The 27,435-nt window shown below is 40.4% G+C and overlaps 1 protein-coding gene across 3 annotated transcripts in view; it reads right to left on the bottom strand.

Annotated features, from left to right (window-relative positions):
* LOC105484990 (acyl-CoA synthetase medium chain family member 1) overlaps window positions 1–23,860 on the bottom strand; it is a 58,809-nt gene extending 34,949 nt beyond the window's left edge. Inside the window, exons 1-6 of one of the 3 annotated variants that reach the window (XM_011747123.3) lie at window positions 23,733–23,860; window positions 23,277–23,519; window positions 19,809–20,019; window positions 16,801–17,008; window positions 9,389–9,529; window positions 8,263–8,422 (exon numbers count right to left, since the gene is read on the bottom strand). In XM_011747123.3, coding sequence (XP_011745425.2) covers window positions 8,263–8,422; window positions 9,389–9,529; window positions 16,801–17,008; window positions 19,809–20,019; window positions 23,277–23,468 — 912 coding nt within the window. In that variant the 5' untranslated portion in view covers window positions 23,469–23,519; window positions 23,733–23,860. The remainder of the gene's footprint in view (window positions 1–8,262; window positions 8,423–9,388; window positions 9,530–16,800; window positions 17,009–19,808; window positions 20,020–23,276; window positions 23,520–23,732) is intronic. The other 2 variants (XM_011747121.3, XM_011747122.3) reach the window with 2 other exon arrangements.
* Window positions 23,861–27,435: the final 3,575 nt, after the last annotated feature.

Here is a 27,435-nt window from a genome sequence, read left to right as displayed (position 1 = left end):
TCCCTTCATAGACCCAGTAAGCTTTCAATCTCTAGCCTCTACCTCTTTAATATCTCACATTTATATATGCTTTTAAAATGTTTGTCCTACTCTCACCCTTGGCCCACTGCTCCTACCCCAACAGGTGTCTTTCCATGTCTGTGAAGGTCTCAGGCCCATGCCAGCAATGTCTGTGTCAGTAACCTCACTCCAAGCACAGAGAGTTGGATTGGTGACTTGGTGACAGACAATTGCCTTAGGCTGTGTTGGTAGAAAAGCTGAGGCAGGACTGGCTTGTCTGTCATGATGTAAAAGAGTCTTGGAACGTGTCCTGGGTCCAGGGCCTAAACCCCCTCATGGCCTTTGGAACACCAAGCTCTGTGCCAAAGGGTGGAAGGCTGCCCTGCTGCACCATAATCCAAGCCCAGGGCATAAAACCCCTTGTGGCTTGGATGGAATCCAGGGCTCAGGGCATAAAACCCCTCATGCACAGATTTGTTGGTTGCTCTCCCAGGCTTGTAAACATGTTCTCCGTTATCTCAGGTAGCAGAGCATATTACATATGCATCAAAGAAAATGCTAAACTGTCACAGTTATGCTTGATGCACCGCTACCTTTCTACCCCTACGTCCTCACATCCTCACCTCTTTACCACCACATCCGCATGTCCTCACCACCTGCTTCTTTGTTTGATCACCAATAAATAGTGTGGGCTCCCAGAGCTTGGCCTTCACAGCCTCCATATCAGTGTTGGCCCCCTGGACCCACCTTCTGCACTCTTGTCTTTTCTCATTCCTTTGACTCTACCGGACTTTGTAGCCCCACAGCCTCATGTTGGGTCTGATCACCCCAACATTTGGACCACTCAGCCTCTAGTTGACCTGGACTGGTTATCTGGGAAGGGGGAATGTCAGCCCTGAAATGCTGTGATTGCTATGTTTGACTATGTGCATCTAAAGTAGCAAAAGTAGTTCTACAAACAGAAAGAAGGAAGCAAACCTATAGAGAAAAGCAGAGGAGACACTGAAGCTGCCTTGATTCTTAGTATCTTTCTAGTTTCTGTTTTAGATCTTTATCAAGCTTATATTGCTCTTCTACAGAATAATGAGCTATTCTAATTCCCGCTTCCATGTATTTCTTTTTCCACTAAGCTACTTTGAAGTAGGCTTCTGTTACTGGCAGCCAAGGGAGCTCTGTTTAGTAGGTAAGAATTAGACATCATAGGTGTCTGGGGCCTTTCCCAGAACTTGGCACTAAGTAGGTGTTCACCAAATGTGGGCTCTGACTATTATCATGTAAGTCGTAATCTATGACTCCTTTTGGTGCTTTGCAGCTTTCAGTAGGGGTGTGGAACAGACAGCAGGAGACTCTTGCAATAGATTTGGCAAGAAGGACTAAGTTGACAGGGGTGGGCAGAGAGGAAATGGAAGGAATGTTTTGTTTTACTAATTTGAATAGTATTTACTTATTTATTTTTGGTCTAAATGCCCCCTTTAAAAGTCAGATTGGCAAGATGGATAAAAATAAAAGACCCAACTGTCTTCTGTCTTCAAGAGGCCCATCTCACACGTAATGACATCCACAGGCTCAAAGCAAAGAAATGGAGAAATACCTGCCATGCAAATGAAAAACAAAAAAGAGCAGAAGTCATTATTCTTATATCAGATAAAACAGACTTTAAGCCAGCAATGATTAGGAAGGACAAAGGAGGGCATTATATAATGATAAAGGGTTCAATTCAACAAGAAGACTTAACTATCTTGAATATATGCACACCAAACATTGGAACACCTAGATTCATAAGATGAGTTCTTCTTGACCTATAAAAAGACTTTGCCAAACAAAAATAGTAGGGGACTTCAACAACACACTGAAAATGTTAGACACATGATTGAGGCAGAAAACTAACAAAGAAATTATGTACTTAAACTCAACATTTGACCAATCGGACCTAATAGACATCTACAGAATAATTTACCTAACAACCACAGAATATACATTCTTCTTGTTCCCACATGGAACATATTCTAAAATTCACTGCATGTTCAGTTATAAAGCAAGTCTCAATAAATTAAAAAAATCAAAATCATACCAAGTACATTCTTAGACCACAGTGCAATAAAAACAGAAATCAATGCCAAGAAGATCACTGAAAACTATACAAAAACATGGAAATTAAACAATTTTTTCCTGAATAACTCTTGGGTGAACAAGAAATCAAAAAAGTATCTGAAATTAATGAAAATGAAAATAGAGATACCATCTACCAAAATCTTTGAGATGCACCTGAAGCAATGTTATGAGGAAAGTTTATAGCACTAAATGCCTTCATTAAGAAGTTAGAGAGATCTCAAATTAAGAATCTAATATCATTTCTAGAGGAACTAGGGGAAAAAAGAACAACCAATAAACACTAAAGCTATCAGAAGAAAATAATTAAAATTAAAGAACTGATTGAAATTAAGATGCAAAAGTTTACACAAAATATCAATGAAACTGAGAGCTTGTTTTTCAAAAGAATAAACAATATTGATAGACAATAGCTAGATTAACAAAGAAAAAAATGAGAAGATCAAAATAAGCCCAATCAGAAATGACATAGATGATGCTATAAATGGTCCCACAGAAATATAAAAGATCTTAAGAGACTATTATGAACACATCGATGCACATAAATTAGAAAATCTACAGGAAATGGATAAATTATTGGAAACACACAACCTCTCAAGATTGAACCAGAAAGAAAGTGAAAACCTGAACAGACAAATAACAAGTTCTGAAATTGAATCAGTAACTACTAACCTCCCAAAACCCTGGACAAGATAGATTCACAGCTGAATTCTAACAGATATACAAAGAACTGGTACCAATCCCTCCATAACTAATCCAAAAGATTGAAGGGGCTCCTCTCTAACTCATTCTATGAAGCCAGAACCATTGTGGAACCAAAATCTGGCAGACATACAATGACAAAAGAAAACTCCAAGTCAATATTCCTGATGAACATAAATGCAAAAATCCTCAACAAAATACTAGTAAACTGAATCCTGCAGCATATCAAAAAGTTAATTCACCATGATCAAGTAGGCTTTATTCCTGGGATGCAAGGTTGGGTCAACATATGCAGATCAATAAATATGATTCACCTCATAAACAGAAGTAAAAACAAAAGCCATATGATCCTCTTAGTAGGTGCAGAAAAAGCTTTCAAAAAATCCAATATCTCTTCATGATAAAACCCCTCAATAAATGAGGCATTGAAGGAACATACCTCTACATAATAGCCATCTATGACAAGCCCACAGCCAACATTACACTGACCAGGCAAAAGCTGGAATCATTCCCCTTGAGAACTGGAAAAGAGTAGGATACTCACTCTCACCACTCCTATTCAACATAGAATTGGAAGTCCTAGCCAAAGTAATCAGGCAAGAGAAAGAAATAAAAGATATTCAAATAGAAAAAAAGTCAAACTATTTTTGCTGACGATATGATTATATACATAAAAAACCCTAAAAACTCTACCAAAAGGCTCCTGGAACTGATAAACTACTTCAGTAAAGTTCCAGGATATAAAATCAATGTACAAAAATTAGCATTTCCATACACCAACAATGTTCTAGCTGACAGCCAAATCAAGAATACAATCCAATTTACAACAACTACTAAAAATGAAATACCTAAGAATACATCTAACCAAGGAGGTGAAAGATGGCTACAAGGAGAACTACAAAACACTGCTGAAAGAAATCAGAGATGACACAAATAAATGGAAAAATATTCCATGCTCATATATTGGAAAAATCAATATTGTTAACATGACCATATTGCCTAAAGCAATGTACAGATTCAATGCTACCCTTATTAAACTACCAATGTCATTTTTCACAGAATTAGAAAAAAACTACTCTAAAACTCATATAGAACCAAAAAGAGCTTGAATAGTGAAAAGAACAAAGCCAGAGGCACCATGTTGCCCAACTTCAAACTATACCATAAGGCTACAGTAACCAAAGCAGCATTACTGGTACAAAAACAGACACATAGACCAATGGAACACAATAGAGAACTCACAGCTCTTAGTCATGTGGTCTTCAGCAAAGTGAACAAAAATAAGCAATGGAGAAAGGACTTCCTATTCAATAAATGGTGCTGGGAAAACTGGCTAGCTGTATGTAGCTGAATAAACCTCGGCTCCTACCTTTCACCATATACAAAAATCAACTCAAGATGGAGTAAGGATTTAAATATAAAACCTTACACTGTAAATATCCTAGAAGAAAATCTAGGAAATACTCTTCTGGATATTAGCTTTGGCAAAGAATTTATGGCTAAGTCCCCAGAAGCAACTGCACCAAAATCAAAAATTAACAAGTGGGACCCAATTAAACTAAAGAGCTTCAGCACAACAAAAGAAACTATCAAGAGAGTAAATAGCTTACAGAGTGGGATAAAATATTTTCTTTTTTTTTTTTTTTGAGACGGAGTCTCGCTCTGTCGCCCAGGCTGGAGTGCAGTGGCCGGATCTCAGCTCACTGCAAGCTCCGCCTCCCGGGTTCACGCCATTCTCCTGCCTCAGCCTCCTGAGTAACTGGGACTACAGGCGCCCGCCACCTCGCCCGGCTAGTTTTTTGTATTTTTTAGTAGAGATGGGGTTTCACCTTGTTAGCCAGGATGGTCTCGATCTCCTGACCTCGTGATCCACCCGTCTCGGCCTCCCAAAGTGCTGGGATTACAGGCTTGAGCCACCACGCCCGGCCGGGAGAAAATATTTTCAAACTATGCATCTGACAATATCCAGAATCAAATATCCAGATTCTACAAAGAATTTAAGTTCTTTGTAGATTCTAATATGTAATGTCTAATTAGAATTAATATCTAGTATCTTCAAAGAACATAAATCAACAAGTAAAACCCAAATAATCCAATTTAAAAAATGGGCAAAGGACATAAACAGACACTTCTCAAAAGAAGACATGCAAGCATCCATTAAACATATGAAGAAATGCTCAACGTCATTAATCAGATAAATGCAAATTAAAACCATAGTGAGATACTATCTCACACCTATCAGAATGGTGATTATTAAAAGGTGAAAAATAAATGCTGGCGAGGCTTTGGAGAAAATGGAATGCTTATATACTGTTGATAGAAATGCAAATTAGTTTAGGCACTGTGGAAAGTAATTTGAAAATTCCTCAACAAACTTAGAACTACCATTTGACCCAGCAATCCCATTACTGGGTATATATCCAAAGGAAAATAAATGGTTCTCCCAAAAAGACACATAGGCTCATATGTTATTGGCAGTGGTATTCACAATAGCAAAGACATTGAACTGACCTAGGTGCCCATCAATGGTGGATTGGTATAAAGAAAATGTGCTACATATGCACCATGGAATACTATGCAACCATAAAGAAGGAAATCATGTCCTTGGTAGCAATATGGATGAAGCTGGAGGCTGTTATCCTAAGTAAATTTATGCAGGAGTAAAAAACCAAACATCACTTTTTCTCACTTATAAGTGGGAGCTAAACGTTGAGTACACACGGACATAAAGTTGGAAACAACAGATGCTGGAGATAACAATAGGCACTATGAGAAGGGAGGGAGAGGGAGGGGGTCACGGTCTGAAAAACTTGTTGGGTACTATATGCACTATCTGGGTCATGAGAATATTCTTACTCCAAACCTCAGAATCATGCAATATACCAATGTAATGAATCTGCACATGCACCCTCTGAATCAAAAATTTAAAAAACTTTTTGTCTTAGTCTTCAATAAGATGGACTAATACAATATATAAATTAAAAATTATTATGAATAATTCATAAAAATAGTAAGCAGGAAATAGTAATGCAAATGCTTTTTTGGTAAATTTGTAGCATTTTAAACTTTAAACACTTACTAAGGCTTAAAATACATAAAGACCTTTTGAGACACTCTCTATAGTAGCAGGAGAATTAGGCATGAGGGTGGGAAGGGTGGTCAGTCTTGTTTGTGGTGCTTTAAGTCTCAGATGCAGAATGTGGTACAGAAAAGAATGATGGTGACACAGGAGGAGGCATTGATATAGAGGCAGGGAATGAGATATGGGAAGTGCAGTTTGACATTCTGGAGGAATGATCAGATGGGCTTTACCAACTAGCAGGTTGGAAATGTTTTGCTAGCCTGAGAGAATCAGCTTGAACCGAGGAGACTAGACCCTAGGTACAGTCCTGACAGCCACCTGCATTGATATGCTTGCTGAGGAAAATGGAGGTGAAGGAAATTGCTTAGAAAGAAGAGGAACAGTAAGGGCAGACCATTGGAGGACTGCAGTATTCAGGAGCAGGCTAGGTGAAGCAGAGGTGGCTGCAGCAAATGGAGAATGTTCTTTGGTGAAGTTTAGTATTATGCTGGAAAAGGTGGGTTGACCCAGTGTATAACAGGTTCAAAGGGAGGAATTTTAGGATAAGTACACTGAATATGTTTATGGACTGAGGGTGTAAAACTAGCGAAAAGTGAGAGACTGAAAATACAGGAGAAAATGTGTAGTAGATTAAAGATTAATAAAGAAATGTTGTTTCTCGAAGGCCAGGAGATAGAACTCTGCAGTGGTTGTGCAGAACGGGTGGATTTTGAGAGGTGTAGGGCAAGGTCTGCCTCTGAGAGGGAAAGCAAGGATGTGAGTGGAGACATAAAGAAAATTTTGGGGTGAAGGGACATATAGAGAAGGAGCTCATGCAGGTGACTTAAATTGTCATCATGATGTACTCATCTTAAAAATAGCAGCAGCAGCTCCCACTGATAGAGTGGTTTCTATGTGCTGATGTCAGGGTTAAGTACTTCACACATATTGCCTCTATCATCTCATTAATATTACCTAAGATTTTATGAGGTAGTAATCATTTTTTTGTTATTTAATTTATTTAATTTTTTAAAAATAATACTTTAAGTTCTAGGGTACATGTGCACAACGTGCAGGTTTGTTACATATGTATACATGTGCCATATTGGTGTGCTGCACCCATTAACTGGTCATTTACATTAGGTATATCTCCTAATGCTATCCCTCCCCGCTCCCCCCACCCCATGACAGGCCCCAGTGTGTGACGTTCCCCTTCCTGTGTCCAAGTGTTCTCACTGTTCAATTCCCACCTATGAGTGAGAACATGTGGTGTTTGGTTTTCTGTCCTTGTGATAGTTTGCTCAGAATGATGGTTTCCAGCTTCATCCATGTCCCTACAAAAGACATGAACTCATCCTTTTTTATGGCTGCATAGTATTCTATGGTGTATATGTGCCACATTTCTTAATCCAGTCTATCACTGATGGACATTTGGGTTGGTTCCAAGTCTGTGCTATTGTGAATAGTGCCACAATAAACATACGTGTGCATGTGTCTTTATAGCAGCATGATTTATAATTCTTTGGGTATATACCCAGTAATGGGATGGCTGGGTCAAATGGTATTTCTAGTTCTAGATCCTTGAGGAATCGCCAGGATATTAACAGACACTTCGCAAAAGAAGACATGTATGCAGTCAACAGACACATGAAAAAATGCTTATCATCATTGACCATCAGAGAAATGCAAATCAAAACCACAATGAGATGCCATCTCACACCAGTTAGAATGGCGATCATTAAAAAGTCGGGAAACAACAGGTGCTGGAGAGGATGTGGAGCAATAGCAACATTTTTACACTGTTGGTGGGACTGTAAACTAGTTCAACCAATGAGGTAGTAATTATTAAAAGTCCTATTTTGCAGATAAGGAAACTGATGCTCAGAGTGGTATGTAACCTGCTAGTTAATTTCAAAGGTGGGATAAGAAGCTAGATCTGTCATATTCCAAGGGCTGTTTTTAAACATTTCATCATATTGAGTAAGAACACACACACACACACACACGCACACACACACACACACACACACACCAGCTGCTTGTCCCTGGCAGCATCAGGGTCCAGGATCTGGGAGACTTGGACTTGTGCTTGCTTTAATTTTTCAGAATGCACATCCTGGGTCCCAAGTCCACAAAGGCTGATCTACAGGTCTGGTGGATGGCCCAGTAATATGCATTTTTTTCAAGGTCACGATTTGATGTCACTCGGGTATAGTGACTCAGATTCAGTGCTTCACACTTTGAGAAGCCCAGGCACAGGATCATCTTAGGCTCATAGGCTTCTTTGCTTAATAAAATATTTTTTTTTTTTTTAGCAAGGTCCAGCTTTTGGCCTGGAAACATGGATTTTTTCTGGAATTTTGCTGATAGTGGAAGTTGAGTCTTCTTACCTGTATGATGACCTTGGTGTCAAACTGTGGCAGATGGTGGATAAAGACTGTACACCCCGCTGTCCATGGCTCCACCAGGGTCCCCATGGTAGCCAGAATCCATCCTGAGTCTGACAGACACCAGGAGACATCAGATGTCTTCAGGCTCCGTATTTTCCTGCTAACTCCAAAATGCAGTGGCTTCAGCTGTGTGATCATGGGCCGATGTGATGAAGGGCGTTCTGCACTCTGGTTTTTAGCTATGAACCCACCCCTCTCACTCTCAGTTCATGTGATTTGTGTGGGGCTCCATACCATCCTCATGCCAGGTCTCAAAGGCGTACTGCCAAATATTTCCTGATTACGTACAACTGAAACTGGTTCAATCATACTACCTCTCTTGAACTGATTCTCCTCCAGTGTTCTCTGTATCCAGACATGTCATCCCTGTCCATGGAGTTGTCCAAGCCCCAAACTTTGGCATCGTCCTTGACCTCCTCCCATCTCCCATGTTTAGCCAGCAGATCTGGTCCACTCTACTTCCTGAAATCTCAACTGTGTTAATTTCCATCATATCTCTGGCACCTGGTCCATGCCCTACTAGCTTGCACCTGGATTAGACTAGGAGCCTTTAACTGCTTTTCCCTAACTCTATTCTAACTTTCTCCAATCCATCCTCCATCCTGTAGCCATGGTGATATTATCAAAATACAGATTTGATCAGATCTCTTCCTCCCTAAAAAACCTTCAGTATCTTCCCACTATTTTCCTAATAAAGTCCAAAATCTACTACAAGGTCTGCAAGCCTTGTCAGGTTTGTCATGTGTGTGGCTTGTGGAATGTGTGCTGTCTCTACCCACATTTCCTCACACTTCCTATGAAGATGCTCTGATAGAACCTAAATGTGCCTCCTTTGTCGCTCTGAGGCCTCTGTCAGCAAACATTTAGGGCTCCCAGACTTCACCTCTCAGACCCTGAGAGGTCTGAACCAAAGAGAATGAAAGGGAAAAGGAGGATGGAGTCACTTCTACTTACAGCTCCTTTTCCAAGACACACACACACACACACACACACACACACACACACACACACACACACTTATCCCACATCTGGGATCCAACCTCTATGTCGGTGCCCTCTTTCCTACCTTGTAGGGAAGGAGGGTTGTAAGGCCAACCCATGAGAGTGTTTTGCCATCTTGGGGAAGCCTGTGGTCCCACTGGTGAAGAAGATGACCATTGGGTCCATGGTCTTTGACTTAATACAGGTGTGTTCTGGAGATGCTGATCTGCAAAGGGGTTCAAGACAAAAGGAAAAAAAGTCATTATTGCTGTTTGTTCATCTTCTGGGGAAGCAAAAGAAACATAAGGCATGGACAGGAAACCGGGAGTTTGCGACACTAGAGGAAAACTGGCTCTCACGGTGTTAGACATCACAGGGACTTGATGGGTGATTTGGACATGTGGACCAGCATTTTTTTATTTGAAAAATTGGTAAAATACAACGAATCTTTAAGTAATTTAATGAACATTTAAATAGCACTTGCTATGTTCCAGGCAATGCTCTCAGTGATTTACAAATATGAATCATTCAGTACTCAGAGCAACCCTAGGAGGTGAGTACTACTCTAATCATGTCCATTTTGCGGGTAAGGAAACTGAGGCTTAGAGGGGTTAGGTAATTTGCTTGGTAATATACAGCTAGCAAGTGGCAGAGCCAGGATTCAAACTCAGTCTGCACCCTAGTCTGAGCCCTTAACCAGACTGCTAAGCTTGTTTTTTAAAACTAAACTCTGTGACCTTGGTGATGAGGGGTAGGGAAGAGAAAGAGAGAAAGGGTGAGAGTAAAAAAATTATATTTAGCCGGGCATGGTGGTGGGCGCTTATAGTCCCAGCTACTCGGGAGGCTGAGGCAGGAGAATGGCGTTAACCCGGGAGGCGGTGGAGCTTGCAGTGAGCAGAGATCGCTCTGCTGCACTCCAGCCTGGGTGACAGAGTGAGACTCCATCTCAAAAAAAAAAAAAAAAAAAGAAAAAAAAATGTTATATAGTAAATTCTTGTCCTGAAATAAATTAACTTGTTATTTTAAAAAAAAAAAAGTTCGTAATAAGTCAGAAAGTTGAGACATGTCCAAAAAAACTGTCTGTGAAAGTCATAAAAGAAAAAAATGTTATAAAAAAACTTCATGCCAAAAATATCATGTAATTTATATGTAATTTAAAAGTAATAAGGCCTCCTGAGTACTATTGAAGAAACAGTTTATGTGCAAGGTGTATAAGAAAAGTAAAATGTACCTTTGGTAAAAAGATTATAAGGAGGCATAAGAATGTAGATTTTTACCTACATTAAAAGGTTAAAAAATCATTGTTTTGAAAGTTTTAGCAAGTTTTAAAATGTTAATTGTAAAGAAAATTCTGTGTGTCAAAAATTATAAAACATTAAAAAGATTCTATAAAATCTTACCTTCTGATCAAACATGAAAAATTGGATAAATATGTTTACAAGGTTTTATTAAAATTAATAACACACTAATATAAAGGTAAAATTTAGCTTAGCTGGTATAAAAATCATACAAACAGCATTATTAAATATAAAATGGTGTTTAGCTTTTTTTTGGTCTAAAAACTAATAAAAATAGGTGCTAAAGAAAATGTTCATTTTACTAGAAGATCATAGAAGTTAAAGACTTAAAACAAACTTTGGCAATTAAGACAGCATACCAAGATGCAAATGCCTGGTTGAAATGGATCAAATATTCCATCTGCACGTTAAACGAAAGTAATTGTTATGCTTGTGCACATGGCAGGCCAGAGGCCCTAATTGTCCCCCTTCCACTAAGGTGGTCCTCCAGTCAACCAGGGGTGGGCTGCATGGTAGCTCTCTTCCAGGATTCTACAGCCTGGAGTAATAAGTTGTGTCAAGCTCTTTCTGCTGTATCTGGAAGTCCGGCACCCTGTGGGTCAGCCCCCAAGGGCCATCCAGCTTCCGTCTCCCAACACTAAGTTCACTTCGTGTCTCTCACGGCAAGGAGGAAACTTAGTATTCCTTGGAGACCTGAAGAGATGCAGTGAGCTTAAGAATTTTCAAGAGCTTGTCAGTCAGTCAGCCCTTGTTCATCCCTGAGCGGATGTGTGGTGGTATCATGGTGGACCTTTACTGGACACTCTGCTGAATAACTGGAGTGGCACTTGCACTTTAGTCCATTTGGCTATGCCTTTCACCCTGGCATTTTCTCAATCAGAAATAATAATAATAATTATAATAAGACAACATAAAGTGAGAGAAGCCCCTTATAGGTCTTTCAACTCTGACATCTATTTAGATGCAATTGGAGAAATACCAGATCAATTTTACCTTGAAATTAACCACAAGATATACCAGATCAATCTAAAGCTTGAGATCAAATAGTTACAGAATTTAAATCAATATTTTGGTAAATGACAGTCAATAAAAATATATATTAAATAAACTACATCTATTACAACCAACAGCAATGAGCTTCTCATAAGTTAAAAAGAAAAACTCACATCAGTCCCAGCCCTGAGGCTACCTGACCTGATAAAACTCTTTACGCTCTATGTGTCAAAAAAAAAAAAATGGCAGTTGGAGTTTTAACCCAGACTGTAGGGCCCTGGCCAAGGCCAGTGGCCCATCTCAAAACAACTAAATGGGGTTTCCAAAGCCTGGCCCCCATGTTCAAGGGCCCTGGCAGCAATGGCCCTGTTAGCACAAGAAGCAGATAAGCTAATTCTTAGGCAAAACCTAAATATAAAGTCCTCCCATGCTGTGGTGATTTTAATAAATACCAAAGGACACCATTAGCTAATCAATGCTAGACTAACTAGATACCAAAGCTTGCTCTGTAAAAAATCCCCGCATAAGCTTTAAAGTTTGCAACACCCTAAACCTGCCACCTTGCTCCTGGTATCAAAGATCCCAGTAAAACATAACTGTGTAAAAATATTGGACTCAGTTTATTCTAGTGGGCACAACCTCCGAGACCATCCTTAAACATCTGTAGACTGGGAGCTGTACGTGGATGGGAGCAGCTTCAGTAACCCCTGCAAAGTGACTCTGAAAAAGACGACAAGCCCTGCTCCAGTCACACCCGGAAGCTGACTGGTCCATGCATGGCCGAAGCATGAGGAAACTCATCGTGGGACTCATTTTCCTTAAAATTTGGACTTGTACAGTAAAGACTTCAACTGACCTTCCTCAGACGAGGGCTGTTCCCAGTATATACGTCAAGTTACTGAGGTAGGACAAAAGATTGCTACAGTCCTATTATTTTATAGTTGTTATAAGTGTCCCAGGACTCTAAAAGAAACTTGTTTGTATAATACTATTCTATCCAAAGTATGTAACCTAGGAAATAACCAACCTGATGCGTGTTATGACCCATTTTAAGCCTTCCATGATCACAGTTTTTAAAATAAAATTAAGTTCTGGTCCTTTTCTAAGTGACACAAGTAAAGTAATAGCTAGAACAGAAGAAAGAGGGGTCCCCTAAAATGTAACCTTAAAATTTGACACCTGTGCCACTATTAATAGTAAGCAGCATGGGATGGGATGCGGTTCTCTAGGTTGAAAAAAAAAAGTTACACAGCAGAAAGTAAGTATATCTGTCAAGAATCGTATTTATGTGAAATGTGTCAATACTGGTCTTGTGTCACTTGGGCTACTTAAAAAAAATTAAATAAAAAAAAGATCCTGTTTAGCTCCAAGAAGAAAAAGTCAGCCCCTCCTGCATGAGTGGGAGCTGCAACCCTTTCAAATTAGTAATCACAAAACCCTCAGAATAATAATAATAAAAAAACCAACGTAGCATAAGGCATTGATTTAAAAAGACTAGATCCTAGCGTAAGCATCCTGATAAAAAGAGAGGTTCAAAGACACTCTCCAGACTGAGTATTTCAGACTTTCTATGATAAACTAAATGTGCCAGTACCAGAGACTCCAGGAAAAAACAGAAATTTGTTTTTGTAATTAGTGGAGCATGTAGCCCATCTCTAAATGTTACTTCATGTTATGTTTATTAAAACACTGTAATATGAGATCAATGGCCATAAGAAGCCCGAGAATTAGTGCCTACAGACCCAGTTCCTGATGAATTCCTGGCCCAAAAGAATCATCCTGATCATCTCTAGGTTCTAAAAGTCTCAATTATTAGACAGTATTGCATAGCTAGAAAAGAAAAAGGATTCACTCATCCTGTAGGGCGGCTTAGTTGTCTCAGGCAAAAGCTGTATAATAGTACCGCAAAAACAGTCCCACCCAGAATTCCACCAGGACTAGACTGCCCCCACCGGGTTATACTGGATATGTAGACATAGAGCCTATGCTAAGCTGCCTGACCAGTAGACAAGTGGTTGTGTTATTGGCACTATTAAACCATCTTTCTTCTTACTGCCCATAAAAACAGGTGAACTTCTGGGCTTCCCTGTCTATGCTTCCTGTGGAAAATGAAGCATAGCCATAGGTAATTTAAAAAATGATAAATGACCTCCTAAAAAATTATATAATACTATAGGCCTGCCACTTAGACACAAGACAGCTCATGAGAATACTGGACCCCCATTTATATGCTCAACTGAATCATACAGTTGCAACTGTTTTAAAAATCATCACTAATAAAATTGGTCATGCCTTGACTATTCTGGCCTGGCAAGAAACTCAGATAAGAAATGCTATCTATCAAAATATATTGTCTCTCAACTACATGCTAGCAGCAGAAAGAGAGGTCTATAAGAAATTTAACCTTACTAATTACTGTCTACACATAAATAATCAAAGGCAAGTAGTTAAAGACATAGTCACATGTGCCCGTACAAGAGTAGCACAAATTTGACCCTGAAGCCATGTTTAAAAATTAGTTCCTAGCACTAGGAGGATTTAAAACTCTTATAATAAAAGTTACAATTGTAATAAAAACCTAGTTACTGCTCCCTTGTTTGCTACCTGTACTTCTTCAAATGATAAAAATGCTTCATCACTACCTTAGTTCACCAAAATGCTTCAGCACAAGTGTACTATATGAATCACTATCAATCTATTGCACAAAAAGACATAAATAGCAAAAATAAGAGTGAGAACTCCCACTAATAAAAAGTGAGAGTCTCAAACGGGGGGAATGAGGAAAGAGAGAGACCCTCTCATATTGTTTTATATTGTTTTATACTCAGTATCTGTTTTAAGAAAAAACAATGAAGTAAAACCAAAGACAGGCAGCCCAGCGCCAGGCCCGGAACCAGGCCCAGGTCTGCCTGGCCTAAACCTAGTAGTTAAAAATCAACTCATGACTTAGAAACCGATGTTCCTGAAATTGTATAGAAGAACATTGTGAAACTCCCTGTCCTGTCCTGTTTCACTCTGACCACTGGTGCATGTAGCCCCTGTCACGTACCTGCTGCTTGCTCAAATCAATCATGACCCTTTCATGTGAAATCTTTAGTGTTGTGAGCCCTTAAAAGGGACAGAAATTGCACACTCAGGGAGCTCAGATTTTAAGGCAGTAGCTTGATGATGCTCCCAGCTGAATGGAGCCCTTCCTTCTACAACTCAGTGTCTGAGAGGTTTTGTCTGTGGCTCGTCCTGCTACATACTACTTGTCAAAAAGACTAGAAGGACTCAAATACATCCAACCCCACAATTCCAGGTCTATAAGTCATTCTATAAGCATTTGGATCAGTCAGTGCCTGAGCTTCCCCCACCAACCAAAACTTATTTGCTCAACTAGCTGAAAACATAGCAGGCAGCTTAGTAATTTCCTCATGCTATGTATGTGGAGGAACTAATATGGGGAAGCAGTGGACATGGGAAGCCAAGGAATTAATGCCACAAGATAATTTCACCTCACCTAACCCTGCCAGTGAACCAACAGCCTCAGCCAGTGTTTGGTTGTTAAAAACCTCCAAAATTGGAAAGTACTGTATTGCCCAATGGGGAAAGGCTTTCACAGAGGCAGTAGGAGAAACAACCTGCCTAGGGCAACAGTATTATGATGAGACTAAAAACAAAACTCTATGGAGAAACGCCCAGAACGACTCCTGCTTACCAGATCCAAATCCTTTCTCTTGATTCTCTACCCTAACCAACACTCGGCATCAGCTAGAGGCTCCAAACGCTTGGAAAGCACCCTCTGGCCTATATTGGATCTGTGGAGCATGGGCATATTGGCAACTAAAAGGACAGGGGCATGTGTATAGGAACAATCAAGCCATCCTTCTTTCTAATTCCTCTAAAGCAAGGGGAACTCTTAGGGTATCCAGTCAATGAAGAAAATAAAAGAAGAACTAGAAGAGCATAATCACAAAAATAGACAGAAATGTCAAAAAAGATGTGGACATAGGAGACTGGAAAGATAAATGAATGGTCTCCTGAAAGAATCATTAAATATTATAGGCCAGCTACCTGGGTGCAAGATGGGTCATGAGGGTACCGCACCCCAATCTATATGCTCAACTGCATCATAAGGTTGCAGGCATTCCTTGAAATTATAACCAATGAAACATCAAGGGCACTAGATTTACTGGCAATACAAGCAACACAAATGAGAAATACTATATATCAAAATAGATTGGCTTTAGATTATTGCTTAGTCTCAGAAGGAGGAGTATGTGGAAAATTTAATTTAACCAACTGCTGCCTAGCAATTGATAATAATGGCCAGGCTGTCATGGAAATCAGAGCTAGAATGAACAAGTTGGCCTATGTTCCAGTTCAGACTTGGTCCGGATGGTCCCTGGATTCTTTGTTTGGAGGATGGTTCCCAACCTTTGGAGGATTCAAAACCCTCATTAATGGGTTTTTGTTTATTCTTGGCATCTGCCTCATCCTCCCTTGTCTTTTACCCCTGTTTATTAGGGGCATTTGGTCAACTATAGAGGCAGTAATAACTCAACACACTACCGCACAGTTTGTGGCATTAACCAAATATCAGCCACTGCCAGTAGAAGCTCAGCTCAGCAAAGAGGTGGCAAATAGTGGTGCTTTCTATTAACACCTTTGTTATAAAAAGCACCAAAGAGTGGAAATGGAACAGGAATTTAAAGAAATTAAAGAATGTGTAAGTAAAAACTCAGTTGTATGTAAGAAAACCCAATTCCCCCTGAGGAAGAGAAAGAGGTGGAGTCCTTTAAAAATTAACTGCCTGTTTTTCTGTCTGTAGCTAGTGAGCCTTCTCTCTCCCTTTCCCAGGCATTGTGAAGACCCTCTTTCTCTAACTCTACAGCTGTAAGGTCACTAGACAGATAAACTCAAGTTGTAAAACATGTTTTTCCTGAAAAGTAAGAAATGAGGTAAAGCATGTCTCAATTGAGTAACTGTCTTTGATTCTTGCTTCTGTAATATGCTTCCCCCTGCACAGATCTCCCCCCCACCCCACGAAATGCTTAAAAGGTAACCTGACTCTTCATTCGGGGCTCAGTCCTTTGGATGTTAATCTGACTGGGCTGGTGCACCTAAATGAATATATCCTCCTCAATCCATCAGTCTCTCTGATTCCTAAATTATCCCACAACACCTGTACTCAGAGACCATATTCATCAGACCGGAAACTCACTTAACCAGCGATCTGAAGTCCAGCCACCCTTCACGGCTGTGATCAGATACCAGGAGCTTGGTTTTCAGAGAAGGGCACTCAGAAGCCATGGAGTCCACATCTGAGGCAAGGGTATCTGTGGTCACAATGCCCTTGGCTTTAGACATTTGTAGTCGATAGAGAATGTCTTTGGCCTTCAACATGATGGTCGCAGGCATGAAAATGATCCCTGGGGATGAGAAACGAACTGATAGTTTTGGTTTCTTTTTCACAATCATGGGCTTTAGGCTTGGCTTGTCTGCACTGAAATCCCCTAACCTCTTGTTATGCAAAGTATGGACCACAGAACAACAGCAGCAGCACTATCCAGGTGCAGAATCTCATACCCTGTTTCAAACCTACGGAATCAGAATCTGTATCTTAACAAGTTTTCCAAGTGATTCTTTTGCACATTAAAATTCGAAAGTCCTGCCCTAACCTTTTCTACTGTAAATGGATCTAGCCAAAAAATGGGTGGACACTGCTTTACACATGTTTACACAGGATCTGGAAGTATAGATGTAAACAGGACAATGTCTCTGACATTAAGAATAGCTGCATCTCTCCCCAGTCTTTCCCTTCTTATTCCCCTTTCTGTCATTCCTTGGATGTCATCTTGAATGTCCCCTCTTTCCTTCATTCTGCATTTCACCACATTGTCCTTTGAATTTGTTTGTGTTCCCTTCTATCTACATCGCCAACAGTGAGCTCAAGTCTTTGTGTTTCCTTCTGGATTCTCATCCCTCCAGCAGTTTTGAATCTTTCTGCTACCCATCTTCTATATTATTACTTGCTTAGTTCCATAAACATTGACTTTTTTTCCCCTCTAAATTTTTCTTTCTCTTTCTTTCTCTCTCTCTCTTTCTTTCTTTCCTTCTTTCTTTCTTTCTCTCTTTCTTTCTTTTTTCTTTCTTCCTTTCTTTCTTTTTTATCTTTTTCTTTCTTTCTTTCTTTTTTTTTCGATGGAGTCTCCCTCTGTCACTCAGGCTGGAGTGCAGTGGTGCAATCTCAGCTCACTGCAACCTCAGCCTCCTGGGTTCAAGCAATTCTCCTGTCTCAGCCTCTCCAGTAGCTGGGATTATAGGTGTCCACCACCACACCCAGCTAATTTTTTTAATTTTCATTTTTAGTAGAGATGGGGTTTCACCAGGTTGGCCAGGCTGGTCTCGAACTCCTGACCACAAGTGATCTGTCTGCTTTAGCCTCCCAAAGTGCTGGATTACAGGTGTGAGCCACCATGCCTGGCCTCTCTACATTTCTCCTCTGCACTAACACCTGTGCCCTCTCTCCAGGAAAACACCACACTTCTCATCCTGACTATGAAGATGCTGCTTTCTTTCCATCTTTTTCTCCCACAACTTATTTTCTATTTCAAAATGGCCACTCCTTACCCCGTGCTTGGAATGCCCTTCTTTTGTTTCTAATCCTCTTTAATTTTTCTTATCCCAGAGGGCTCAGCTCAAGTATTTTATTTTATTTTTGATGGAGTCTTGCCACCACTCCCGGCTAATTTTTATTTTATTTTATTTTAGTAGACATGGGGTTTCACAATGTTGGCCAGGATGGTCTTGATCTGCTGACCTCGTGATCCACCCACCTTGGCCTCCCAAAGTGCTGGGATTATAGGCCTAAGGCACCACCCCTGGCCAAGTCTTAGATTTCCCATGGACCATCTTATAGGTGCACAGATGACATGGCTTTTCATCTCTAGACTCCTTCCACTAGTTTTATTACTTCTTGATTTCACATGATCTGGCTGAATGAATCACCTATTTTATTTGTGAGAGAATATGAGATGGAGAGAGAGAAAATATGATCAAGAGTGTGGCAGAGTGCTGTACACATGATAAAATAAGAGAAGTGATTCAAGAAAGAATCTGTGAGTCACTGACTCTAATTTATACAGATAAAAAATAGGTCATTAAAAGGGGAAGGGAAATCGCCACATAAGAATTCTAACGAATAAATGTAGAGAGACTGACAGAAATTGAAAATTTCCAGGTAAAACCAACATGGTAATATTCAATTCAGTAAAGAATCATCACTAGATACCCAAACCATAATGTGGAATACTGTTAGGGAACAGGAATATTCACACAATCGCTTAAGGATCACACCATGAATTATTTATTAATTACAAGGAAAATTTGTGCCTTTGTAAAGGATAAAGGTTTTCTGTGAAAACCACCTTACTCAAGTGATGAAACAGTATAACTGAAGAGGGAACAAACTGACTTCAGAATATACCCCCTGATGTGATGCACGGAGGAAAACACAACTTTGTCCTTGTAATTCTCCTGCCTAACGTGTCTAATCTGAATATAATCACAAAGAAAGAGTCAGAAATACAAATTTGGAGATATATTCTACAATATAACTTGTATTCTTCAAAAATGTCACTGTCATGCAGAAAAGGCTGTGGAATATTCTGGATCTTATCAGATGCCTGCTTTTGTGTTTATGAGTGTTTACCTGGTGTTCATAGGTGTCACAATGCCCACAAGTGATTCTTAAATAATTCAGTGAGAAAGGGAGAGAAAGAGAGAGGGAGAGAGTGCTCAAATATGGGAAAAATGTTAACAATCAATGAATCTTTAAAAAGGTAAGAGTACCTGAGACTGTTCAAGAGAAAGTGTATGTGTGTTTGTGTGTGTGTGTATGAGAGAAAGTTTGGCACTGCACTTGAGAGTGTATGAATGTGAGAGTGTGAGGGAGAGAATAAGAAAGAATAAAAGAATTTGTGAGAGAATATGAGAAAGACAAAGACTGTGAAGAAGAAAGGAGGTACAGAGAAGAGAAACTGTTTTGTCTCCAACTAAACTGTTAATTCCCAGAGGGCAGGAAGCCTTGTTTTGTGGTCAGCACAGAAACTGGGGCTAGGGCTTCAAAGCTGTGTCAGTGCCAGGCTGGGTGCACAGCACCTAATATTTCAGGAAACATTGGCTCTTGAACAGCCCTGAGGTCCACCGGGTCCCTCTTGCATCACTGACCTGTTCGCATGCAGCCCACAGCCACCAGCCACCACTCAGGCACTCGAGGCAGAATCAAGGCCAGAAGGTCTCCCTGTTGCAGGCCACAGGTCTGTGTGAGGATGTTGGCTGTGCGGCGGGTTAGGTCAGCAATCTCTCTGAAGCTCCACTTTACTTCATCCCCTTGGCCATTCACCCACCAAAAGGCTGGATTTGGACCTCTCTTGCCCTCCTGGTCAAGACCATACATTATGTGTTACTTTCTGCTTCAAAGAAAAAGAGCACTTATTAAACTAATCCACAGCCATAGTCACGTTCCGATGTGAACACAACTTAAGGACTGAAATCCCATTTTAAAACATTTAAAGTGCTTAAAGAAAAAAAAAAGCCAACCAAGAATTTTACATCCAGAAAGACTGTTCTTCAAAAGTGAGGGGGAAAGTAGGGTATTCCCAGATAAACAAAAGTCAAAGTTAACTATCACTAGACTTGCCCTACAAGAAATGCTAAAGGATGTCCTCAAGGTGAAATAAAAGAATGTTGGAGAGGGACTCAAATATGAAAATATAAAGTTCTCTTGTAAATATAAATTCATGAACAAATATAAAAATCAACATTATTGTAAGTTTGGTTTGTAACTCCACTTGTTATTTGTTATAGTATTTAAAAAATAAATCATAAAATAATTATAAATATGTTAATTTATTAACATATATTTGTAATATATATTAAATAAATGTTACTTAAGCAATATACAAAAATGTTATTGATGACATCAATAACATAAAGTGTGTGTGGGGGCTGGCTGGGATAGAACTGTAAAGGAGAAGGATTTTTACATTTAATTTTCATTATTGGCCTTATAATGTCACAGGAGTAGGGTGTTTGTATGTGATTAAAGTTAAGTTGTTATCAGTATTAAATAGATTGCTAGAACTACAAGATATCATATTTAATTCCCGTGGTAACCACAAGGCAAATATTTATTGAATATACACAAAAGAAAATGAGAAGAAAATCAAAGTGTATCACTACAAAAACTCAACTAAACACAAAGGAGTAAGAGAGGAAATGAGAGACAAAAAGCTATGAGACATCAAGAAAACAATTAACAAAATGGCAATAGTAAATCCTTGTCTATCAGTAATTACTTTAAATGTAAGTGGACTAAACTCCCCAACCAGAAGACATAGATTGGCAGAATGGATAAAAAAATAAAATCCAACTACATGCTGTCTGCAAAAATTAAGCTACTTCTATGTGATTGAATATGATAAAATCAATGAAAAACTTTTAGAATTGTTTCTACAATAAAATGCTTATAGTATAATATTAATTTTAAAAAGCAAAATTGTGTTTATATTATTCAAGTTTATATAGTCATGTTCACCCATTCACCTCCTCCTTTTACTTCCTTCCTCTCCAACCCATGTCATGTTTCAAAAATTCTCAACCAGATTTCCAGTGTGGGCAATGAAAAAAATCAATTTATACTCTTAAGGCGGAGATATTTTGGCATCATTAGACTGTGAGGCTAGGTTAAATAATGGATTGTGAAATCAGACGGCCTGGACCCAAACCCTGTTGTCCCCCTTATTAGACATGTGATTTCAGCATGTTAGTTATATCCTTGGATCTTCAGTTTCTTCATCAAGGAAATAGAGACAATAACAGTATCCATCGAATCAGATGATTAAATGCAAGATGATTGTCAAGGCACATAAAAATGCTCTCTGTAACTGACGGTTTTATTTTTCTTGAGGTTACTATGCAAATTCAGAGAAAGAAAAAGAAGGGAGTGGGGAGGAAGATGTCATAAAGACATATAGGCTTTGGAGAGTAATACATGAATACATGTTCATGGAACACTTAAAAATTTCATAAACTCTCCAATTCCATTTCAGGGGGATTCTCTCTTTGGTTCAAAGACAGTGCTGGGTGACTTTTTACACTACCATATTGGCAGCTGGGAGTTAGTAGCTGGAAACACCATCCATTGTCTACCCTGACTCCTCATGTCACTACAGCTTCTCTCTTGGTCTGTGTCCTGTGAGAAGACAAACCAAGCACTTGGGGTTTTCTGGAAGACGCAGAGCTTGGTTTTTCTTGACATACCTTAAAGCCACAGTCAAGTAGGTAGTTGACAAAGAGGAATCTAATTAGACTTGCCATGCTCATGGGAAGATGGATGGCCTAATATAGGTAAATGTGTCAGACACTCATGTGCACATTCAGGTGGTCTATCTCCTCCTCTGGGTGCAGTCTCAAGTCAAGCCCAAGTTTGATGACATGAATACCAGTTAAGACACACTGTCCCATTCACTGAAGATGAGAACTCAGACTAATGAATTTGCTGACCTTGTGATCAGAACTTTGCACTTGGTCACTATAGGGAGACCCCTTGAAACTATTGCTACGGAATAAAAGATGAAATGCTCCTGATTATTTTAAATACAAAATTGCACGCAGGATTGTGTAAAGACAATGCCAGGTTGGACTGCCAGAATGAGCCAACAGCGCGTGATGTGCTTCCCCTTGCAGAGAGCCTATGAATGGATGTGCAGTCGGGGAGGTTTCACATCACCAAGATTCCTATCCCAGAAAAGCAGATGTTCATAGCTCTGGGAATGGAATGCAACCCTCGTGGAGAGCCTATAAATGGATGCATGGCGGGCGCCTGTCCATATGGAAGATAGGGCTATAAATGCCCTCATCTTGCCACGGCTCTTCTAGGCCTCTTTAGGGTTAAGGCACGCTCCCTTCTGAGAATTTCTGGTCTAACTTCACGTCCTGTTCCTATGAATTGTTTGTAACCAGCTTTTGCTGTAACTGTTACTGCTGTTCCTGTTTTAAGGCTCTGTTAGAAATGACTGGTGCACACACTATATTGTAAATTCTTACCTCTGTACACTGTACTTCTGCATACAGATGTCATGTTAAAGAATTACTTCATCCCCATGTGACCATCTCACCTCATAATCAAATGACCCTCAATCCCTCACTAACCTACCCCTGACCTCACTAAACTTAATAATAAATGCTGGCATATCCAGTGCATTTTTGGCACTGTGGGACCAGAAGGTGGTGACCACCCTGGACCCAGTTTTCACTATCTTGTGTGTGTCTATTATGTCTCGACCTGCCGATCCACCTGGGAACAAAGAGAGAGCCCTGTTGCATTGCGGGCTGCTGGCCAGATCCCACAATAGGTCACAATTTTAATACCCTGATTGAACAAAAGATACATTTACCTATTTTTTTGTTTTTAAAGGAGTTAATTCCCCGTTTCATAGATGAAACCACTGAGACTCAGTGAAGTAAGGAAATGGGCATGCTGGGAATAGAAACTTGAAGTATAAGCTTCTTCCACAACATTGATAAGTTGAGGCAGAAGCAATTTTGCTTCTGTACCTTTCAACCTAGCAGGAGCAAGATAAGGAAAGTGAGGCCACCCTTGTTTTTATATCACCATCATGGCGGTCCTCTTACCTTCTCCATTTGAGCCCAGTAGTCCAGAACACAGCTTGCAAAATTAAATTCCTCCGGTACTTCATAGTCATTCCATCTTGGGGCTCCAACTTCTGATAAAGACCGGCAGCGCAGCTGTGAAAGGGCAGGGTGGATGTTGTGGAAGGATTTGTGGATGCCCCAGAGGATCCGGAACCTCATCAGCCACTGCATGGTGAAACAGTCCTCAGAAACCGGGCACAGAGTTCTCAAGTCACCACCTGCCTTGGGAAGAGATAGCTAATAGATTGGTTGTGTATCCAAAACTTTCTCCCTGAAACGGATGCATGTTTTTGGTTAATTGCTAGAATTATAGCTTTGTTTCAGGTCACCAGAATTTGGAAGGCAACTGATTGATTTTGGTAGGGATTTATCTTCCCAGCTGAGGAACCACACGGCAGAAAGAGAGAGAGAAGCGGTCCTTCACCTCTGTCTTACCTGGTACTGTTTAGGACACAGCTGAGCTAGGTCCTGGGTAGGTATGGAAAAGGAGGTTGAGCTCTCTTTTGTAGGTTCAGTTCTCTCTGATCAGGTGATCCACAGGAATGTGCACCCAGCAGAACTTGGCTTCTGGCCACAGCGGAGGGGGACCTTGAACAGAGAACTTGTCAGGAATTGGGTAATTCAGTAGGGGGAGGAGATGCTCAGTAAAATATGACAGAAACAATTATAGGCCTCCATGGAGAGATAATCAGTTAGAAAAACAAACCATGTTGGCCAGGAGCGGTGGCTCATGCCTGTAATCCCAGCACTTTGTGAGGCCAAGGCGGGCGGATCATGAGGTCAGGAGATCGAGACCATCCTGGCTAACATGGTGAAACCCCACCTCTACTAAAAATCCAAAAAATTAACCAGGCATGGTGGCGGCTACCTGTAGTCCCAGCTACTCTGGAGGCTGAGGCAGGAGAATGGTGTGAACCCAGGAGGTGGAGCTTGCAGTGAGCCAAGATCATGCCATGGTACTCCAGCCTGAGCGACAGAATGAGACTCCACCTCAAAAAAGAAAAAAAAAAAGAGAAACAAACCATGTATATGAAGTCATCTCCAATTCCTGTGGCATGGCTAGGGGTGTGAATGAACCAGGTCCTATGGTGCATTTTCACTAGTTCTCTATGGCTAACCTGCTCCTCCTTCCCAGCCCTACATCCCCATTGTCTCCCTTAAATGACAGCTGAGAGGCAGCGTAGCCTAATAGATAAGAGCCTGGGCTCTGGAGGTCTGGAGATAGAAAGGTCTGAGTTTGAGCTTAGGTCTGCCACTTAACCTCCGTGTGATCTTTGTGGACCTCCTTGCTCTTGGCCTCACCTTCCTTAATTGGTTTTTGATTGCTTTTGAGACGGAATCTATTGTTGTCACCCAGGCTGGAGTGCAATGGCATGGTCTTGGGTCACTGCAACCTCCGCCTCCTGGTTTTAAGTGATTCTGTTGCCTCAGCCTCCCAAGTAGCTGGGATTATAGGTGCCTGCCACCACACCCAGTTAATTTTTGTATTTTTAGTAGAGACTGGTTTTCTATTAAAAATAGAAACCTAGCTCAGCTGTGTCCTAAACAGTTTCTCTCTCTCCTTCCTCCCTGTGGCTCCTCAGCTGGGAAGATAAATCCCCACCAAAATCAATCAGTTGTGCCTTCCAAATCGTGTTGGCCAGGGTGGTCTCAAACTCTTGACCTCAGGTGATCTGTCCCCCTCAGCCTCCCAAAGTGCTGGGATGACAGGCATGAGCCACAGCACCCAGCACCTACCTTATTTGTAAAATAGGAAAGGTAACAACAATGCCTACCTCTAGGGTGTTTTCTTTACTTCTTCATTTGTTTGAACTACATGAAAGAACTAGATGAAATAATTTATAAAAAGCATGTAGCACACGGTGCTGGGCATAATCGATGTTGGCTCTTTTTGTTCACTTGGGTTCTCAGAGGAACAATTTGGTATCCTGGTAAAATGCAGGGTCTTTGGAATCCCAAAGTCTTGAGCTGAAGTCCAACCTCAGGCACTTACAAGAAAGCTCTTGGGTGAACCATTTTCCTTTCAAAGTTTGGTCTTGTCATTTGTAAAATGAAGCGGGATTTGTCAATAAGATCTGTTGCATAGGATCTTTGAAAGGATTATGTGACACCAAGCCTGTAAAGCACCTGGAGCAGGCATTTAGATGGAGGGTTGATAGTGATATTGCACTGGATAAACCGAGGTAGTAATAGGTAGCGGCTTGTACTATGACTTTTCTACTGGAGCCATTTTTGGGGTATTGTTGGAGAATGAGGGATCTCCAGTGTTTTCATTGAATCTGGGAAGAAATTATTTCTGATCAAAGTCATGGCTAAAGATTTCTGGAGACACCCAGGACATCCCTGACAGGACTGTGTGGCAAGCTATGATACTTCAGGTGTTTAATGTTTAGCTTTCTGTGGCCAGTCACTGGAGAGTTGAGAAGGCAGGGCTAGTTCACTGTCTGTGGTAAGCTAAACTTTAAACACCCAAAGCATCAAAGTACCAAAACAAAAACAAAAACAAAAAACAAACAAACAAAAAACCTCTGTTACTGAAGCAAAAGGAGCAGTCACTTTTCAGAAAAGAATGGAGACAGGAGGAAAAGCCCTTGACACACTGTCTGCATCTCAGTAGGTCTCCCCTGTGGAACTGCAACATGAGGATATGGACAAGAAGACAGGCTCTGGCACCAGGCAGCCTGGGCTTGAGTCCAGCTTTTACCAGTTACTAGCTCTGTGGCATTGAGCAGATTTCTTATCCCTCTTTTCCTCAATTTTCTCATCTTTAGCAAGGGGTATACAGCAGACAAAGGAGAACTCTCCAAACATTCTATGCATGCTCCTCTTTCATTTCCCAACCTCTCTTAAAGCTAGAGTGAGGCCATTAAACTCTAGTTCTAAACAATAAACTCCATGTGGAGGTGATACAAGTCACTTCTGGTCTAGGGCATTTATTTAAGAGCAAGTATGAGTTTTCTGTACTCTCTTCCCCTATTCAATGCTCCTGGAAACCATATATGGAGATAGTGACATCATAAAATGGCAAAGTCTCTATCAGCCTTGTTCTCTGAGTGACTTCATGTAGCTAAATATCCTACCAACTTCAGCTTTTTGCACTTGCTATCCTCTGGTTATTATAGAAAACCTATGATACATTCATTCATTCAGCGGATATTTAAGGAACATCTTCTAGGTGTGCTTTGAACATATAAGACAAGGTTGGGGCTTTCAAGACGTTTACATGCCTATGATAGAAAGACAAAAACCAATAAGCAAAAAGTCAATTAATTAAGCAAGAGGATTTCAAATGGTGATACTGCCAAAAAGAAAACAGAACAGGGCAATATGATGGAGCAAGTGTGGGGAGGTGGCTAAGGATGTTCTCCCTTAAGAGGTGACATTTTGAGACCTGAAGGAGGAGAAGCAGCCAGCTAGGGAAAAAGAACTCCAGGTAGAAGGCACAGGAAGTGCAAAGCCTGAGGCTGACATTTTCAAGGCATAGGTAGGGGGCTGGAATGGCAGATTACTGAGTGAGGAGAAGTGTGATAAAGTGTGAGGTCAGAGACACAACCAGGACACACGCCAGTAAGAATCTTTATGGGCATAATAAGGAGTTTGGATTCTATTCTAAGTGCAATCAGTGAGTGCATGGGAGTCTTGTGAAGACATAAGAGGAAAGAGACATGATCCTATTAAGTAACTCATTTTCTTGGTGACTTGATTTTGAAATAAAGTAATACAGGAAAGTAAAACATTCAGAAAAAGAGGTCAGATTTGCATTTAGAAAGCCCGCTGTGGCAATTCTGTGGAGAAGATATTTTAAGGAGGCAAGAATGGATGTGGAGATGCCAGTTGGGAGGCACTGCAATAGACTAAACAAGTAATGATGGTGGCTCAGACAAAAGTTACAGCACTGGAGATGGAGGTAAGCAGATGGATGTGGGATAGATCTTTAAGATAACCTTAGGAGGACTTGTTGATGGTTTTGATAGGAAATGAATAAAAAGAAACAAGGATGAATCTCAGCCTTTGACTTCTTCAATAATATAAATGGTAGGTCCTAATTTATATATGAAAAAAACGAAAGCTGAAAAGATTATATAGCATGTACAAAGTCACAGACGCTGTAGAAGGCAGGAATAGGACTTGAATCCTG

The sequence above is a fragment of the Macaca nemestrina genome, chromosome 18 (genome assembly GCF_043159975.1).
Source record: "Macaca nemestrina isolate mMacNem1 chromosome 18, mMacNem.hap1, whole genome shotgun sequence".
In the NCBI taxonomy this organism is placed as follows: Eukaryota; Metazoa; Chordata; class Mammalia; order Primates; family Cercopithecidae; genus Macaca; species Macaca nemestrina.
Note: the sequence above shows the minus strand (reverse complement) of the source record. Positions and strands in the feature narration are given on the sequence as shown.